This window comes from Colossoma macropomum, unplaced genomic scaffold (genome assembly GCF_904425465.1).
Source record: "Colossoma macropomum unplaced genomic scaffold, Colossoma_macropomum, whole genome shotgun sequence".
Classification (NCBI taxonomy): domain Eukaryota; kingdom Metazoa; phylum Chordata; class Actinopteri; order Characiformes; family Serrasalmidae; genus Colossoma; species Colossoma macropomum.
In genome coordinates this window covers 31,243-51,263 of record NW_023495088.1, presented here as the reverse complement: position 1 = coordinate 51,263, position 20,021 = coordinate 31,243, and the positions used below count along the sequence as shown (strand labels likewise).

Sequence of the window (20,021 nt, the reverse complement as noted above, 5' to 3'; positions counted from 1 at the left end):
GAGTGGGCTAGAAGACAGTAAGACTAACTTCAAGAGGAGTTCGAGCTTTGATGGAGAGAATCTTTTGGCAAAATATTCCCATAATATTGTGGTAGAAAAAAACATTCACTCAATAAATCCAACAATGACATCTGTCACTATATAACTGCCAAGGACTATGCAAGTTTGCCTGCATTTCGAATTTTCCAAGTAATGAATGATTTTCACGGTTACTGTTCAGTTACGTAGGAAAATGCACCTGAAAAGTGCTAATACTTTGGATACCTTCAACACTCAGCTTTACATTCATCAGTGTGCTTTCCTTGGCATCAAGAGCAGGTTTAAATAATCAGTTGACAGTTTTCTTTTCCAAACTATTGCAAGTCTTTTGGCCCAAAGATGGTTGAAAGCTTTCAGTGCAGATTAGTAATGACTAGTATTGGGTGGTATTGTTTATATAACAGCAAAAATAAAATTTCTGATGGTTTCTGAATTTTGTAGCTTATTATTCTGGGATGTCCCTTCACTTCTTAATAAGAACATTTAGAACAATAAGAATTTTGAACAATATTTTACTGTGCAATATAGTAAAAAAACTGAACAATATGTAGATAGAACTCTGTCAATATTATCTTCTAATGTTAGCCTGCAGACCTGGCAAAAACGGTGTTAAATGTTGATTCACATCTTAATTTCTACAAGGCTGAAGTTGGCTTCCTATTCACCAGCTTTTTGTTTGAGTTTTCCATCCCACCTTAAATGGAGCAGCAGAGACAATCTGGCTCCTGTACAGGCACCTGAATGTAACTGCTGTATTATTTAAGGTGGAACGAGAAATTTGAATAAGAAGCCAGTTTCAGCTGTGTCGAGGTTCTCAAGTCATTTGTCCCAAACATGCATGCCTCTAATTTCAGAAACTGCTGGAATTTGGAAAATATTGGCTTGTTGCATGGACAATGCCCTGATCACTCAGCTAATCAGAGTAGCGTGGTTTGCACTGCTTGTACATCATGTTATTTTTGCTGATTTCTGGCATATCAGTATAAAGGTTCTGACAAAACTTATACCCGAGGAAGAATATTAACCAACATACAATTGGCTGCACCTGCTTTCTACCTTCAGCTTATATGTTGTTTGGCATTAACCGATATATGGAAAATAATAATAATAAAACAATCATATATTAAAAAAAACAATTTTAAGTAACACCTTTAGGTAATAAACTGTTTCACACTTTGAAAGTGTGAAAGTTTTGAAAGTTTTTCATTTTGAAAAAAATCACACTTTTGTGACTGTAAAATATGTGCATTTGTGGGCTACTACTGGTTTGAGCATAGCTCGTTCATGGGGAGCCAGGCTACTTCCTATTTCTCCCATTATATCAAAAAAGACTGCAAAAATCTAGATCATGTCCCCAACCAAGCCCTCAGTAAATTTAGGTGAACAGAGCCAAACAGCTAAAAATGAAAATCAAAAATCTTTCTAGGCATTTATGTGTGAACTTCCTTTAATTTGGGAAAGTAGAAGGACGCATTCCAAGTGGTATAAAATAGCCTTGTTTCAACAGCCATTACCCAGATAAATAAACTGTAGTGATATTGCAAAGTGAACTGGAACCTTTTTATTTTTTGTGCTGGTCAATTGTCAGTTGTTTGTGTTGTTTGTAAAATATGTGTCGAGATGGATGCTGACCCATTTACTGCAAACCAAATTTACGTACAGGTGCATTACTGCTACCGCATGCTGATTGTTTGCTGAGCTGATCACCTCAGTAGATGAGTGAAGCAGTTCTCGCTCAGTGATGTCATGAATGCACTATAACTGGCTTAAAAGATCCTATAACTGAAGTTCAAAGGCACTTAAAAATGTAACAGCTGTGCTTTTTTCTGTATACAAATGAGCGAACAATTACAAAAGCCATAGGATCCCCTTCCTTTTGGACTCACTCAGGAGCACCCTCTAGCATCTGACAAAGCTAAAAGACATTATTGAGTGGCAGCTCTTTGCACCAGAAATGGTGGTTTCTTCCTTTTAAATGATGCACACAAAGTGACGTGTGCTAATAGCTTCCCCTTATGGAGAAACTGCAGACTGCTAAACAGTGAGAGAGAGAGTGAGCTCCTAAGCCACATCCACATGCTTTACATGTATAAAAAATAAGTTGTTTTCTGTCGTTACAGTGGATGCATCCATGCATTCTGGAGAAAGCTGTAGCATTGACAGTGGGAAATATACTTTACTCTGACTTAAGGGCTTACTAATGCCTGTTATAATCCAGTGTTGTAACAATAAAAGACAATGCCACATTACATGTAAGCATTATTTCATATTATTTGCAAACATTTGAAAATTGAACTATTTCTCTCTATTTCTTTATCAATACTTCCTCCCAACCTGGTAATTATCACTTTAAAGCATCGTCATTGGGTTATTTGTCAATCATCAATGACATCCGACTACATCACCCTATCGCCCGGGCCTATTTGAGCGTACTACGGACAAGAGAACTAGTTAAATAACTTTAGTGTAGAACACACAGAGGCATACATTAGAAGTAAATGCAAAGTTAACTGCCTGCAACTCAAATAAAGATGTATAAAGAAGGCGTTGGGTACCAGTGAAGGTCTCGGTGCAGGGGTTAATGCCAGCCAGACGCTTTGAAGTGCCAAAATCGGAGATCTTCAGAACCCCACTGTAGGTGTTTATCAGCACATTGTCTCCCTGTGTGTGGGGGGAAGAAGCAGATACAGAGGATGAATCACTTTATCTTAATCTATGAGCATGAGTGCACATGTTAGGACCTTATAACATGGCAAAACAGACAAGCCAAAACAAAAATACAAAAAGCAATGCTGGAAGGAACGTTCCCTTGATAAAAACATAGACACACAAAGGTATGCTCTTTTCCCACAAGTTCCTGTCATTGCTGTAGCACTGTGAAACCACAATGGTAGGCTTTACAGTGGTTTGAGGTTGTTTTTTTCTTCCTTAAGACCACACAGCAGCAGATGTTCTCGACAGGACAAGAGCAAAAATAGATGAACATTTACAGGAGTGGCTCTACAGAGAAATGAGGTGTGTACGAAACCTCAATGACTCTCCATTTAACATTAATAGCTAGCACACTTAGGCCATGCTATAGAATTCCAGTCCTTCTAGAACAAAGGAAGACGTACAAAATATACTGTTCATAACAACTTAAAACTGATGGTTATGATGTAAGGTGTTCTTGTTGTTGAGCTATTGCTATAAATAAGGCATTATGTAACTCTGTTTAACAAGGTGCAACACTTTGTTTTTGTCGTTTGCATGTAACTGAAAATTCTCTCACAGTATTATTTCGGGTTGTTGGTTCAGTTCCAAGATGTTCAAGGACAGGAAGGGTCATTTATGGTACTACTAGGGCTTAGCATTGTCTTGTACAGTTGCACTAGGCGTAGTTCTTGTGTACAATGCATAGTTTTACACTCAACTGTTACTTGTGCACTTGTAATATGTAGTCCTGTAAACTCAGGCCCAATCTCCAAGGCTCAAATTGACCACCACTGATCTACAGTCCACTGTATTCATCCTGATGTTATTTTCTGGACAACGTTTTCAACAGAAAGGGTTGTTTTCACCAGAAATAGAGGTCCATGTGGTCTAAGAACACTGCTACTTTACATTGGATTTTTGTTTGTTTCCTATAGTTTGTAGTATGTTAGTAATTTGTTTTGAACTTTCCCCCCTGGCTTGGGACTTTTCCATCATTGACTGAGAACCTGCCAGAATTCTTTTGACTGTGGTAGATAAGTTTAACAAGGTTGCAAGCCAGGAGACTCGTTACCACAGCAATGGAGTTTAACAAGGCCCCAGGCAAGGACAATTTGACTGTGGTAGCACAGTTTAATAAGGCTGCAAGCAATTACATGTCTTAAAGTGGTAGCATTTGACTAGGCTACAAGTCAGGGCACTTTTCTCCATAGTAGCATAGTTTAACAAGGCCGTGAGCTTGGCACTGCTCTCCACGGTAATGGAGTTGGACTAGGCCATGAGCTGGGACACTTCTTACCATGGTAACGGAATTTGACTAGGTTGTGAATGGGACAGGTCTCTCTGTGGTAGTGTAGTTTGACTAGGCTGCGAGCCAGGACACTTCTCTCCGTGGAAGAGATACTTCCCTCTGAGGTAGTTGAGTTGGACTGGGCCATAAGCTGGGACACTTCTTACCATGTTAACGGAATTTGACTAGGTTGTGAACGGGACAGGTCTCTCTGCGCTAGTGTAGTTTGACTAGGCCACGAGCAAGGATACGTCTCTCCGAAGAAGGAACACTTCCCTCTGCATTAGTTGAGTTGGGCTGGGCCATGAGCTGGGACACTTCCTTCTGCGGTAGTGGAATTTGACTAAGTTGAGAACCGGGACAGTTCTTTTTGCAGTAGTGCAGTTTGACTAGGCCGCAAGCCAGGATACGTCTATCCAATGAAGGAACACTTCCCTCTGCGTTAGTTGAATTGGGCTGGGTCAAGAGCTGGGACACTTCTTTCTGCGGTAGTGGAATTTGACTAAGTTGAGAACTGGGACAGTTCTTTTTGTGGTAGTGCAGTTTGACTCGACCACAAGCCGAGACACGTCTCCAAGCGGACGGGAAACTTCTCTCCATGGTAACAGAGTTTAATGAGGCCACGAACCGAGACATTTCTCTCTACAGAAATGGAGTTTGATTTAACAGAGACATTTCTCACAGTAGTAGTGGTGTTTGACTAGACCGCTGGGACACTTTTCTCCACAGTCGTGAAGTCTGACCAGGTCGCAAGCCTGTTTTTAACAAGGCTGTGAGCTTGGCACTTCTCTCATGGTAGGGGAGTTGGACTAGGCCATGAGCTTGGACAATTCTTACCATGGTAACAGAATTTGACTAGGTTGTGAATGAGACCGGTCTCTCTGCGCTAGTGTAGTTTGACTAGGCTGCGAGCCAGGACACATCTCTTCGAGGATAGGACGCTTCCCTCTGTGTTTTTGAGTTGGACTAGCCCATGAATTTCGGACACTCCTCTCTGCGGTAGTGGAATTTGACTAGGTTGAGAAGTGGGACAGTTCTAACTGTGGTAGTGTAGTCTGACTAGCCCACGAGCCAGGACATGTCTCCAAATGGATGGTAAACTTATCTCCATGGCAGCAGAGTTTAACAAGGCCACAAGCCGGGACACTTCTCTCTGCAGAAACAGAGTTTGATTTAGCCATGAACTGAGACACCTCTCTCTGTGGTAGTAGTCTTTGACTAGGCCGCGAGCTGGGGCACTTTTCTCCACAGTCGTGGAGTTTGACTAGGTTGCAATCCAGGACATGTCTCCCCATGGTAGTGGAGTTTGACTAAGCCACAGGCTGGGACACTCCTCTTCATGGTAGCAGAATTTGACTTGGCTGTGAACTGGGGACTTTGCATCATGGCAACAGAGTTTGACTGGGATGGAGCTTTGATTGGGCAACGAGCCAGGGATTTTTCACCATGATAGAGTCTGTGTGATGGAGTCTGATTGAGTCATGTGCCAGGGAACTATACATCACAGTTGGAGAGTTCTTCTTCATGCAAGCTGTGGAACTGTTGGTGTGTATGTTTTGTTGCAGTTATTTGGAACTGAAAAACGTCCTCGAGTTTGAGAAAGTTGCTATTTAAATTAAATGTATTATAATAATTTTTATAATTATGATGTTGTATCCCTGTGGTTACATCTAGACTCAATAAAACAACTCAACAACTCAAACACATCAACCTTCAAAACACTGAACATCTCAAGAAGCTGGCTGTGGAGCACTGCCAAATGTCAGACATACAGTTTCCCTTTACCACATGTCAATCACCAAGACAAGTCATGGTTGGTGTCTCAAGTTTGATTCTTTAGTTTTCCACTGGAGCTACGAGGCTAATGTAGTTAAGAAGTAAAGAAAGCTAATATGCACACTTGCCTCAAACTACACTGAGTTGTGTAATCTACGATACACTTGCTTATGTTGTTTCTGACACTGCATGACACACAGCTACGTGAGGCTTGAGATAAGTGTGTTATGATTTAGGAATGCAGTTTGCGTCATGTTAAATTTGGGGTAAACACCTCTGCTACTTGTTAGCTGCATTAGCCTTGTAGCTCTGGTGCAAAACTAAAGCCAACTGTGGACAGCAAATATGGCTTGACATCTACTCTTGGTTGATCAACTACATTTATGGTTATGCACAAAAAACTATACATCTGATTTGTTTTGCCAACCTATCACTTTAAATGAAAGTGTGACTGTTACCTTGATGTCCCGGTGAGCGATCTGGTTGTCATGCAGGTATTTGAGCCCCTCCAGGATCTGTTTGGTGTAGAATCCAATGGTCGGCTCGTTGTTTTTCAGTGGTCCCCATTTGGATCTCAGTAGTGCTGACAGGCTGCCTGCATTAATAATCACACACGCAAGCGATGAATAACACAAGAATTCGAATCCAAGGCATGTTTAGCCATTTTAGATTTGTCTCACCTCCAGGCACCTGCTCCATGAAGATCTTGATGAAGCCGTTCTCACTGATGGAGCCCAGGTATTGCACGATGTTTTTATGCTTCAGGTGCTTGTGCAGGGCTATCTCCTCATGCAGGGGCTGCGAGTATCTACAAACACAGCAAGCATGACTGTGTGACTTTTCCTGACAGTTTTACTGTTATTCCATTCTCCTGCAGCTCGCAGCTGTGCAGGTTCAATACAGCTTCAAATAATGAGCCTTCAGTATATTTTAATATGATATTATTTTCTGCAAATAAATCTGTTTAGTCTTAAACATGTTAGGTTATGGTAAACCAGTAAAGAAAACATTCTCATTTACATTTAAAAAATTTAAATGTTAGTTGTAACTAATGCATTTTGAAAGGCATGTGTTCACAAGCTCACTTGGGGTGGGGGTGTTAAAGGAAAGTCTTTATCTGATGTACATTTTGATAAGAACATTTTACTGCAGCTTTCTCTTGGGTGACACACACCACAGAGGCACAGTATAGGGTTTTCCGGGGGGGGGGCGGTGGCGGCTTTCAAAGTGGAGGAGATAAGAGTCTTCCTGTTGCAGAAGCTGCTGTCTGTGGGAGTCTTTAGACAAGCAGCACTTTGAATAAATCCCCTCATCACCATCACAAGCAGGGAGAAAGGAGGACACCAGTGTGCAGCTGTTGCTATGCTACCCTCCCTCACTCCCTCCCTGTCGCTCGCCCTGGCAAACCAACTGGCACGCAATCATGCCAAGATAGAGGTAGGGAGAGAAAGAGAGAGAGAGAAAGAGAGAGAGCAAAAGATAAACAGATACAGACAGACAGAGACAGGCACACACACACACACACACACATATATATCTCATATATATATATGAGAGATTGAGAGAGAGAGGGAGAAAGAGAGAGAGAGACAGACAGACAAGTACACAAGCAAGAGACAGATATAGCAACAGAGAGAGAGATACAAAGAGAGCGAGAGAGACAGAAACAGAAAGACTGACAGAGAGATACAGAGCCAGAGACAGATATATAGAGAAAGACAGATACAGAGAGAGAGACAGGTACACAAAGAGAGCTAGATGAGAAGCACACAAAAAGAACAATGGATGGGGAGAATACAGATAGAGAGAGTTAGAGACAGATAGAAAGAGAGAGAGAGAGAGAGAGAAGAGAGAGAGAGAGAGAGAGGAGAGAGAGAGAGAGAGAGAGAGAGAGAGAGAGAGAGAGAGAGACCACTGCTGTACTCATAAGAGCACTTTAGATAATTGTCCACTTTATTACCTCACACAGGAAGTACTTATATAACAGTGGCAGAAAGGTTACACAATCTATGAGTGTTTGACAGGTGTGTGTGAGTGTGTGTGAGTGTGTGTGAAGAGTGGAGAACTCTGGAAAGCTGCATAATCGCATGTAACCCTCACTCTGCTGATTAGTCACAGTCGCAGTGTGGCCGCTCTCATTATGGCAGAGCAGATGAAAGCCAGCCGAGGCGACTCTCCGTTGGCCGCGTTTACACTTCAGTGAAACCGTGACTCAGCGTTTTTTTCTGGAGGAGGTCCACACGCCCGCTGAGCAACAAAACACCACCGGGATCCTCCCCGTTCTGCTCCAACTCCACTTACATGACACACAAATGCACACATGAGCGTGCTCAGGTTCCCGTAACTGGGTCAAACACGTGTGAGTACCTGCTGTCCCGCTCAGGAATCTCCTTGATGGCCAGACGGACCTGGTTGCTGAGGTCACGACCCGCATAGACGATCCCGAAGGTGCCTTTTCCCAGAACCACCCTCTCTCCATGCTCGTCATACTCGTAATCGTACTGCAGAAAGATATACAGTATTGTGTTATTGTACTGTCCTGATCGGGCTGACTTCATACACTGTAAAATAAGATATCTTAGCAAGTTAAATTATCATAATACAGTCAAAAAAAGTATTTTTTTTATTTTGTTAAATAAAATGACCTAATGAGAAAATTTTGCTTATTTTAAGAAATATGCAAAATTATCTGTCAATATAATGAGCTAATTCTTCTTAATAAAAGTACTTAAAACAAGTATGACACATCAAGAAATATGTAAAATACCTTATAGTATACCTACAACCATCATAAAAAGAGAAACTTTACATATTTAGACTAGACTTAAGATGATTTCACTTGCTAAGACATTTAATTATGAGAACAGACTAATACTGAACCCCATATGATATGTGTATTTTTGTTAATAATACAGTCACACTCAACATTCCGCTATTACTGCATCCAATTAAACCCAGAACGAGATCACAAAATGCCAAATGTCGATGACACCAGGTTACCAAATGTGAAAAACTCAGTAAATTGTGATTAAAGTTTTCTATTGTGATTGAAAACTGTGATGAAAGAAAAGCGTTTATCGGCACTTTCACTGTGACATGCGGCATGTCCAGTCTGAGGTGGTCTTAACTTGGTCAGTTTGCATTGCAGGTCATGTAGGTACATCTTAAATCTAGTCTCAATAAGTATTGGGAAGGAATTAGCCAGAGGGAAGACGAAGTTATGGCAGGCAAAGTGTGTACATTTACACAGTGGATAACTACTTCCTAACGTGTTCATTAGTCCCAATGGACAAATGAACTCCGCTGCACATGTGCACAGCCAATCAGAATGCAACCGGCAAAATCCCAAAAGTTGTGGCCAACGGTTCATCTAGTTTTAGCAAGTACAGATCACATTCTTTTAAAACACGCTCAAAGTTTAGTTGGAGTCACTATTAGGCTGACTGTCTACTGCATACTTGGATACAAACAACAGACTAATCAACCGTTTCAAGTTCTTTCCTTTTCTTTCCTTTAAATACCACCTTTACTGCGTGTAGCGCTCCAGTGTTGTCTTTCAAACGGACAGTTTTTCATAATAAAAGGCTCATTATTTGAAGCTGTGTTGAACCTTATCTTTAGCAGCGGTTTACTTTTGTACAACGCAATTCCTGCAGCTAATTATGAAACGAAACTAACATTCTCTACTAAAAACTCGAGATTCGACTCAAACTCAGACCCTAGAGTCCCAAGACTCGACTCAAACTCAGACCCTTGAGTCCCGAGACTCAACTCAAACTCAGACCCTAGAGTCTTGAGACTTGACTCAAACTGAGACCCTTGAGTCTCGAGGCTCGACTCAAACTCAGACCCTTGAGTCCCGAGATTCGCCTCAAACTCAGACCCTAGAGTCTCAAGACTCGACTCAAACTCAGACCCTTGAGTCCCGAGACTCGACTCAAACTCAGACCCTAGAGTCTTGAGACTTGACTCAAACTGAGACCCTTGAGTCTCGAGGCTCGACTCAAACTCAGACCCTTGAGTCCCGAGATTCGCCTCAAACTCAGACCCTAGAGTCTCAAGACTCGACTCAAACTCAGACCCTTGAGTCTTGAGACTCGACTCAAACTCAGACCCTTGACTCTCGAGACTCGACTCAATCTCAGACCCTTGAGTCTTGAGAGTTGACTCAAACTCAGACCCTTGAGTCTCGACTCAAACTCAGACCCTAGAGTCTCAAGACTCGACTCAAACTCAGACCCTTGAGTCCCGAGACTCGACTCAAACTCAGACCCTTGAGTCTTGAGACTTGACTCAAACTGAGACCCTTGAGTCTTGAGACTCGACTCAAACTCAGACCCTTGACTCTCGAGACTCAACTCAATCTCAGACCCTTGAGTCTTGAGAGTTGACTCAAACTCAGACCCTTGAGTCTCGACTCAAACTCAGACCCTTGAGTCCCGAGACTCAACTCAAACTCAGACCCTAGAGTCTCAAGATTCGACTCAAACTCAGACCCTAGAGTCTCAAGACTCGACTCAAACTCAGACCCTTGAGTCTCGAGACTCGACTCAAACTCAGACCCTAGAGTCTCGAGATATTTCCTTTTTTCCTACATGTATAAGGTTACTGTTAACTAAACAACTGGACTAAAAAAATCTACTTGCAATCGTGTTTCCCATCGGACTAATGAACCCGACTGCATGGAGGTGCATATGCATGGCTATGTAGATAGCCAATCAGAATGCAACCAACAAAAGTTGTGGCCAGCTTATCGTGCACATGTGGGTGGAGCACCTAAGCCTGAACAAAGCTGCAGTTAAAAGTCTTTGTTAACCTCTTTCTCTTAAAGCAGGGGTTCCCAATCCTGGTCCTGGAGAGATTAGATCCAACACACCTGGCTCTAATATTCAGATGCTCCTGAAGGCCTGGATCAGGTGTGTTAGAATAGGGATGGAGCTAAACTCTCCTGGGTGGTGGATCTCCAGGACCAAGATTGGGCAACGCTGCCTTAAAGTATGCCTTGATAAGCTGTACTACCAATCTTTCTGGTTGGATCTGGATATCTCTACTTATGTATAAGTAAAATCATATTTCTCTAACATGTAAAGTTCTGAGGATAAGCAGAAAAAAAAGTCGTCATATTTTGCATGTTTTCAGGGTGTTACAGCACTACAAGCATACACACAAAGGGAAAACAAATGAACAAGCTACGTAAACAACATGCAATTTCAACAACTAGACGAGAATTCAAGAAATATGAACCTACAGCAGGTTAAACACAGAAACTGCCTCTGCCCACACAGTTACAGAGAACAGAACACCGGGGCAAGTTTCTACAGGCTCGCACTCCAGGCACGTGTACAAAAACACATCAAATTCACAAACAGAGGTGATTGCGTGTGCTTGTTTTGTACAGTTCAAACGCTCTTTCCGAAACCCGATAGGAACTGGGTCATTCCAGCAAAAGAAGAATAGCGCTGACTCATCATCATTGGGTAATTATTACCTGCGTCCTATTTAAGCACGCCGAGACACAGGCGCCGTGTGCAGCAGGTGGAATTTACACTGTAGAACCGCAGACAGGTGCACTGAGATTCTTTCAACAACCAGACAAAACAGCCATTTAGAACTGGCGTGACCATAAAAAGTGAGAGGGAAGTAACAACACTCTTGTTTGAGATCATTTCTGATAGTGTCATGTCTATATTGTGCTTTTTATTTCATGTTTTACTATGTTTTTGAAGATATTTTCACACTACAAGCCCTCACAAACACCCGAGTAAGCCTTAAAAGTCACTTATACAAACCCAGTTCCAAAAAAGCTGGGACAGTACCGTGATTTGTAAGTCCCCTTTGTATTTAAAATTTTTAAACCTACTTTTCTAGTAAATATATGGTCATTCTGAAATGAATGCCTACAACATGTTTCAAGTTGGGACGGGGCAATTTAAGACCAATTGTAGAAGACGTGATGTAATCATACTTGGGTACGCTAGGTCAAAGAAATACAGGAGCATTTAGATTGTTACCAGTGTAAAGTTCAAAAGCCAATGTCTGTCAAGGTATCGGGGGAGGTTTACTGCATAACTGGTACATCAGTACCACTGGTACATGGTGAAAACATATTTAATGCTGAAAGATATTTTGAAGCAACATCTGCTGCCTTTTAGACGCCATCTTTTTCAGGGATATCAAGGGATATTTTTCAGGGACATCAAGGAAATAAGCGTGTATTTATAAAACTACAATGAAGTTCATAAGGTAAAAAAATCTAATTTTGTTTTGGTTTTATTCAAATACAGGTCAAACGGAATTTACCAATCACTGCTTCCTGTTTTTATTAGCGTTTCACATTTTACTGTCCTACCTTCTTTGGAGTTGGGCAAGTAGCAGAGATGGGGACTGGAGTCAGCATCTCAAACGCATGTTAACTGACTCGCGACTTGGATTTGTAAGTTACAGTCATGCACAGTTTTACCGCAGTGTAGGTCTCATGTAGCTCACAGTGGTGTCAGTTTTGCCACGGCTTCAAGTAAAGAACATTTCATGTAGGAAAACTAGACAAAAAACTGAAGCAATACATGCAGTAAATGTGGTGTTTAAAGGAAAGAGGCTAAACGACTGTTTGGATAGCAGGTAGTTTGGCTTAAACACCACATTTACTGCATGTAGCACTTCAGTTCTGACTTTTGCTTGTCCTCAAAAATGAAAAATATAGCGCAGTTACAGAGCCAAATCACTTCATTTTCCCTACATGAATACAAATACTGTAAATGAAACACTTGACATCTCCCTGGCCAGCTCTGTTAAGTCTATGAACTTCATCTCCCAGGATTCCGAGAGAGATCAGATGATGCCCACAGCTACAACCTCCATCTATCTACTCCTTCATTCCACATCACAAGAATACTGATTGTTTACATCTGTTCCTAACCTCAGTTTCAGTTTATAAACACTGGTTAGTTCTCATCACTTGTTGCAAAGTATTGCCCTGTATCATGGTGCACACTGAGTGTTATACCTGTGTTATACCGAGTCTCATTTCTCTGTGTTTTGACCCCCTTTGTTTATGCGACTCGGTCTTTGGCTTTTCACTTTTGATTTTCTTTGCTGGTTTTTGGACGCTGTTTTTGGCTTTTCACCTGGACCTGTTTTTGACTACTCTTTTGCTTCTCTCAATGCACCGTGTACTCGCTCTCTCTGTTTTGACCTTGGCCTGTTTTTATACCACTTTTTGGCAAACCCTACTGTGATTAAAGTCAACTGTTCTGTTGTTATCCACGAGTGTCTGATTAGTTTTGGAGTGTTACAAAAATCATATTTTCATCCTTACACCAAATGTAGCTGATCAGCCAAGACATGTTTGGTATCTGAGGTCTGCTTTTTATTTTTGCACTGGAGCTACAAGACTAATGTAGCTAACATGTTATGAAAACTTATAGCCCCCAAACAAACACAAGTACAGACACAATTTAGATGGAAAGCTTTAGGCACTTTCAGTGAATAGAGTTCATTTTAGGCCTTGAATCTCTTTAAAATGTACTTTTTCCATTGGAGTTTTTTGAACCCAGAGATCAGAGAATGGTAAGCTGTAAACAAGATCATTCAGAGTGATTTAATGTGAAATGAAGTCAATTGTGGTGATAGTAACCAGCTGTCTGAAGAGTTTAATGCTTCTAAATTCATATTATTATCATTACTATTATTATTATTATTATTATTATTATTATTTCATGTATGTTGTATGTTGAGATATGAACTCAGAAGACACGTTGGTCCACCCTTCATTCTGGATACCAAACAAAATGGCTATATGGTTCCTGTCACCACCATTGTAAAGAAATCTGAGTTGGTAAGTTCTTTGCAATGAACAATTTCACATCAAACCATTCTAAATGACTGCGATATTTTAGCAAAACAAGAAATACTACAAAAGTACATTGCATAGCGAAAAACAGCATCACCAAAACTTTAAATTTTTCAATACATCTATCTATTTTGATAGATAACTTTGTGTCATACAGCGTCAGAAACCTCTGAGATTACTTAACAACTCTGCACAGTTTGAGGTGTGATGATGTGAATATGCAGTTTGCACAATGCTAAATAGCACATTTAATACCTTCTAGCCACACTCTCCTCACAAATCCAGAATAAAACTAAAAAAAGCAAACTTTTTGGAACGACTACATATAGGATAAAAAAAAATGATGTAAATTAAGAACACTTCACATTTAAGGATGACGTTACTCTATTTCAGCATTTGAGTGCATCGCAGTCATCCAATATTATGCATGTGTGTGTACCTCTAAAGCCTCCGAATCACACTCTGCCTCATCCTGAACCCGCCACGCTTCCTCCGTCATACTGTTCACCAGCTCACAGAACCTGCAGAACACACACAAAGTAAAACGCACACACATACATAGAAGTTACGACACATTTTATATTCAATAAATAGAACTAAAATTTGCAGAAGAATGTATAATTAAGTATGATCTTTGTAGAGAAAATGTTCACTTATTTCAACTTAGAAAATCAACAAAGCATGCAATTTGACTGGGAGTATGGAGAGCTGGAGAACAAACATGCAATTATTGTACTTGAAAGAGCATCTGAAGATGAGAACTTAGGCTGTGTTCACACAGCAGGTTAAAGTGGCCCAAATCTGATCTTTTTCTTCATATGTGACACAGATGTGTAGTCTGTATGTCAAAAAACACACTGAATCTGACATTTTCGATTCCGATTTAAGACACTTTCATATGTGGTATTGAAATCCGATACATATCCGATATGCGGCAATGCGACTCTGAACAGCCAGATCTGAACTCATGCGACTTTAACGCCAATCCAACTCGACATTCATCATTCTGCGCTGCTGAGACTGAGGTGATGTTTCTGTACAAAAAACTAGAAGAGACATATCCAAAAGCCTCCGGGTTCAGTTAAACACAGTTAAAAGTCTGACAGTGAAGTGTAAAGAATCTAAGGACATGAACCAAAGAAGTGACTGTGACCTTTTTACGGCGAGCTCAACCACATTCTGGATGATGAGCCGAGCTGTCAGTCAATGAAGCTTGATGACGGCTCCTGTGATGCTGGCGAAGGTGAAACTGAAAACTCCGGGGGCGACTGGTGTTTATTGGCAGTCGTGATTGTTTACCTCTGGATGAGCCACATGAAGCAGCATGAAGCATTGTTCTTTTGCGCATGTGGGTCAGTTTAAGAGCTGATCTGTTCAGACTGATGTTGCATAGCGTTCACATTTAAAAGATATTGTTAACAGCCAAACAGCAAAATCAGATTTGGTAAGATTTGGGCCACTTTTACCTGCTGTGCGAATGTAGCCTTACTTCCTCATACCAAAATGGGCTTAAATGACACTCTCAGCTCTACAAGCACTTTTTCTGTTCTGTTTTTTGGTCAATTTGCAAAGAAAAACAAACTCTGTCTATTCACACATACTGCAGCTGTTGGAAACCAATCTCCAAAACGGTAAAAGAGACTCGCGTATGTACGTTTGTACGTTAATGTAGTAAGTCATTTCAGATCATTTCTATTGACCCCTTCAGGACAATATAAAGAGCAGCTGGCCTTACGTCCTGAATAAATGCAGTTAGGAGGTTCTGACATTGACAGCGATGATATACAGGCACCCACACACACCTTTTGCAGTGCATCTCAGTGCAGAAGTAAATCTGGAAGTCTTCAGAGTTGTTCAACACATAGAGGAAGGAGCTGCGCTCATCAAACTTGGAAATGCTGTGATGGAGAAAGAGCGTGTGAGAGAGAGAGAGGGAGAGGGAGAGAGAGAGGTATTTATCTATAAACAACCAGCCTCATCCCTTACTTCTTTATGACCTGTAACTTTTTAATGCTGTCTTTAAAAACAGCTGTTGCAGCCTTATAAGCCACTTCTAGTCTTCTTTAAAGGGGAATTCCACTATTTTTTTTTCCGTAGTCAAGATGTAAATAAAGTCCTTCAGACCGATTTGTTGTGAAATGCTTCACTGAAGAGAAACTTACAGACTCAGATTTATCGATTTATTTGCAGTGCGGGTGATAGGAACCAGGAGTCACAATGTCTACAACACAAATATTTACTATTTACAAGATTTACTGTCCAAAATGACAAGTTAACGTTTCTTTGAAGGACTATTTTGCCTTACAACATCCTGCATAGTAATCATAATAATAATTATTAGTATTATAATTAGAATTTATAGAGCAATTTTTCTACCAGCGGCAGCTTTACAGACAAGTGATAAAGCTTGACAGTAATAAAAGAAACTATGAGTATTCATTTAAAATCTTATAAAGCCATGACACAGATCAAATTAAAAATATAAATACCAAAGAGACGTAGAATTTTAATTAAACGCTAAAATAAAGAGATACGTTTTCAAATGTTTCTTAAAAGTGTGCACTGAGCTTGACTGACTAATAAAAGTTGGAATTGAGTTCCACAGTTTAGAAGCAGAATAACTGAAAGAATCTCTCCACATTTTCTGTATTTAACAGAAGGTATTAGTAAAAGGTCAGTATCTGCAGATCTAAGATCCGTAATGGAATACAAACAGGCAGACATTCCGTGCTGTAAGCGGGTGATTTAAGGTCATTTAGAGTCTTAAAAAAACAACTTTATCCTGAAAGATAGAGGCAGCCAGGGCAGTTCTTTCGAAACATGGGTGATATTATTGCCATGCTTCCTGATAATATCACATAGAGGTAACAAGTATAAAGAAAAAAGCAAAAACCCTAAAACAGAACCTTGTGGGACTCAAGAAATGAAATGTTACTGTGGCAGTGGTACTGCTAGAGGGCTGCAGACATTTTTCTTTTAAACATATATATATTTAACCAAGTGTTATTTAAAATATGACTAATTATTTGCAAAAATAGAACATCATATTTTAGTGGACCTCATTCATTAGTCTGGAAAAATGCCAAATGTTTACAAAGCTATGTTTACATTTTCAGTGCAAGGCAAAGTAAAATGTTTCTCTTTTCATTCGTATGAAATTCATCCATCATGGATTAATAGTTCTTTTTTTTAAAAAAAAAGAATGGATCACAAGGCTGGACCACCTACAAGTGAAACAGCCACTGTATCTCAGAGAACTGCAGGATCCAAGAACAAACCAAAACCAAGAAAAACACAGCTGTGAGTACCGAGCCTCATCACGCCGCAACACAGATAGGGCAGAATGCCTTCAGGTGACAAAGATATCTTTGCTCCTCAGAAAACTGGCAGACGATGTGGAAAAGTAAGAGGAGCTTGCAGAGTTTGACCATTTCATTCAGGAGCTGGAGATTTTGGATACAGCTCGGATGTTTGTTACTCCTTTTAAGCTGATTTTGGAGATGCGAACTCCGTCCATGAGAAAGCAGAGGACAAGTGAATCCTGTTACCAGCGAAAGTCCACAGCGATCAAACAGAGTGCTAATAAAATAACACTGCATTTTCACCATTCAAAAAATTGCCTATGGTGTGCAGAATATTTTCAGTTACACGTCATCAAATTAATTTACTGCTGTTTGAAAATTCTGCATGGAAAATCACTGTTTTAAATAAAGTTTTGAAGCCAAACAAATGACACCGTCAGCTGGAGGCTAAACAAATATGCATCTAAATCTACTGAACTGAGCCAGGCCCCTTTTCACAACTTTCATTTCTTCAGCATGTCATGCAGCATTTGGTAGCTGCCAAACAACATTAGCCAACTCAATAGGTGAGTTCGAAAATGTTCAGTTATTTTTACTGTTTATTATGTCGTGTCACATTATAAAATCAAGCAAAACTGACAGGCTACATTGATTAATTGCACTTTGAGTGACCTGGTTGGTAAAATCTTGTGAGCCATGGAAGATTTTGTGGTTGGTTGAGTGGACTGTGAGTTAGAGAAAGTTGGGAACCTCTCATCTATTAATTAAATATGATTTAAACCATTCTAAAACTGGGCCAGAGAGGCCGTATTCAAGTGGATTGGAATCTTGTGATTAGCTGTATCAAAAGCTGCACTAAAATCCTATAAGAATAAAGTAGAAGGACTTTGTGCATCAGCACTAAGCCTGAGGTCATTCACAGCATGAGCCAATGCTGTTTCGGTACTATGGTTAGAAAGAAAACCTGATTGAAATTTCCATAAAGATTTCCATATAATGAATGTAGTCTCCAGTTTTTATTACTGACGTCTGGTGAGAGCAACAGTGGTTGCACGTTCCAACCAATGACTGTATATATCATGTCATCACTGTTTAAAAAGGATCTTCAAAATGCCAACTTTGAAGGAGAAGGCAAAAAACTTTTTTACTTTAATGCAAGTTAATATAAAGAGATCGGATTCCAAGCATTTTTGGTGCATATCTGGTGGTCCATTTTTTAGGATATATTTATATATCTTTACCAAAAAAGACAAGAGCTTTTACAAAGCTCAGCAGCAAGAGGTGGCTTCTTTTATGCTTTTTTAAGCTTTTATTTTCTGGCAGAATTCAGACGCTGCATCTGTGTGAGATACTGAATTAGGTTTGCTGGCCTGCTGGTTAAACTGACAAGCCTACTATGGTTGTAAACATTGCTGAAAGTCTCTACTTAAGCTTCATACTTCAAATTTTGCACAATATGCACGCTCATAATGTCTTGAGCCATTTAAGAACAAATTTTATGGGGTATGGTGTGGCATTCTCTGCATCTTTGAGCTGTTTTTGAGTTCTTGTGGATGGAATATTTTTGAAAATACTGTTGGTTTTGAAAAAAGAAAAACTCCAATACATGTAGACGAGGTCTCGATCCCACAAGGCCACTGTTTTAGGTCAGATACCCCAAAATTCTGTCTACAGAGACACACATACAGAACTAAGCAACAAAGGCCTCACTATGCACTCTTCACTCCAGGGACTTTCCTTTTGTGTGTGTGTGTGTGTGTGCGTGTGTGTATGTGCGTGCGTGTGTGTGTGTGTGCGTGCGTGTGTGTGTGTGTGATGGGTGGTGAGAATGAGTTAGACAGCTCGAGTGTTAAACAACTGTTCATTTAGTGCCATGATGAGAGTGGGAGAGACAGAATGTGTGTCCGTGTGCACACATCTCCACTCTAAAACTCTATTGTGAGTGCGCTGGCAGTAGATGTTCCCTAGCAACCCAGGAACTGTCTTGACCAATCACGGCGCAGCAGTCAGTCAGCTGGCCTTGAAGCCATTCTCTGATCAGTCCGCACTAATCCTCACTGGACACTTACTACTTCGCAAGAAGGCTTACTAATGACTAACGACCACAACATCACAGAAACTCATTGCTTTAGCGCTCTTTACAGGGCCCATATCATGGAAAACTGAATTTACTTGCCTTTTTTGAAGTAAAAGAGATTCATGAAGTTAAACCTTCAAAATGCACCATTTACAGCCCAGCCATTGTTTTTGTGATGTCAGATTTATATTCATCTACCTATTCAGAGTGCAGTTGGCCCCGCCCACTCACACTGAAGTTAAGGTGAAGAGGAGTGTTTCGGCCCAGATTGCTTTATGAATGAGGCACAGCTAATCAGGACAGAGCTCATTTACATATATCACAAACAAAAATGGCCTGTTTAATTCTACAGAATTTTGGAAAACGGTCATGAAAAAATGAATGTATGACTGTTCTTGGCTCATAAGAATGCACAAATGTTATAAGCAGACCTCAGAGGGAAAAATATACAAGAAAACACAAGAAAAGCACAGCATATGGGTCATTCTCCATTCTCCAGCAGGAAATCGTGTCACAAAGGTTGCAGGGCTTAAAAAGATGCTTAAAATATCAGGCACAGCTCCAAAAGTTGGTATGTACATTTATACGTTGACTTAAGATTAATTAATACTTTTCCCCTTATCATTTCTCTGATTTTTCTTTTTTTATCCTGTTTCACAGTCCCTCTACGTATGTAAAATAGCTTGCCACAAAACCAATGTTCAACACTTGAAAAAACATTTTTAATATAAAACAATATTTTTAAGAGGTTTAACTTAGAAAATTTGTGTAAAACAGATTCATGTTTACTTTTCACATCATTAACGTTATACTGCATTTAAACAAAATGTATTTTATTTAAAAAATACTTTTGTCATAGAGATTTTGGTCACTGGTGTAACTGGGACTCATATTACATTTTTACACAGTATTTTCAACTATTAAACTGCTCCTTTGGGTCGAGGCTCATCAGAGAGGAAGCATCTCAAGGCGAGTCCACACTTGCTCACTATATTT

The 20,021-nt window shown here is 40.2% G+C and overlaps 1 protein-coding gene across 1 annotated transcript in view; it reads right to left on the bottom strand.

Moving 5' to 3' along the window:
* The window catches only part of LOC118800999 (mitogen-activated protein kinase kinase kinase 5-like), a 68,389-nt gene that overhangs the window by 19,517 nt on the left and 28,851 nt on the right, over positions 1 to 20,021 (bottom strand). Inside the window, exons 13-18 of the mRNA XM_036561170.1 lie at positions 15,449 to 15,544; positions 14,086 to 14,167; positions 8,165 to 8,298; positions 6,478 to 6,605; positions 6,256 to 6,392; positions 2,595 to 2,700 (exon numbers count right to left, since the gene is read on the bottom strand). Coding sequence (XP_036417063.1) covers positions 2,595 to 2,700; positions 6,256 to 6,392; positions 6,478 to 6,605; positions 8,165 to 8,298; positions 14,086 to 14,167; positions 15,449 to 15,544 — 683 coding nt within the window. The remainder of the gene's footprint in view (positions 1 to 2,594; positions 2,701 to 6,255; positions 6,393 to 6,477; positions 6,606 to 8,164; positions 8,299 to 14,085; positions 14,168 to 15,448; positions 15,545 to 20,021) is intronic.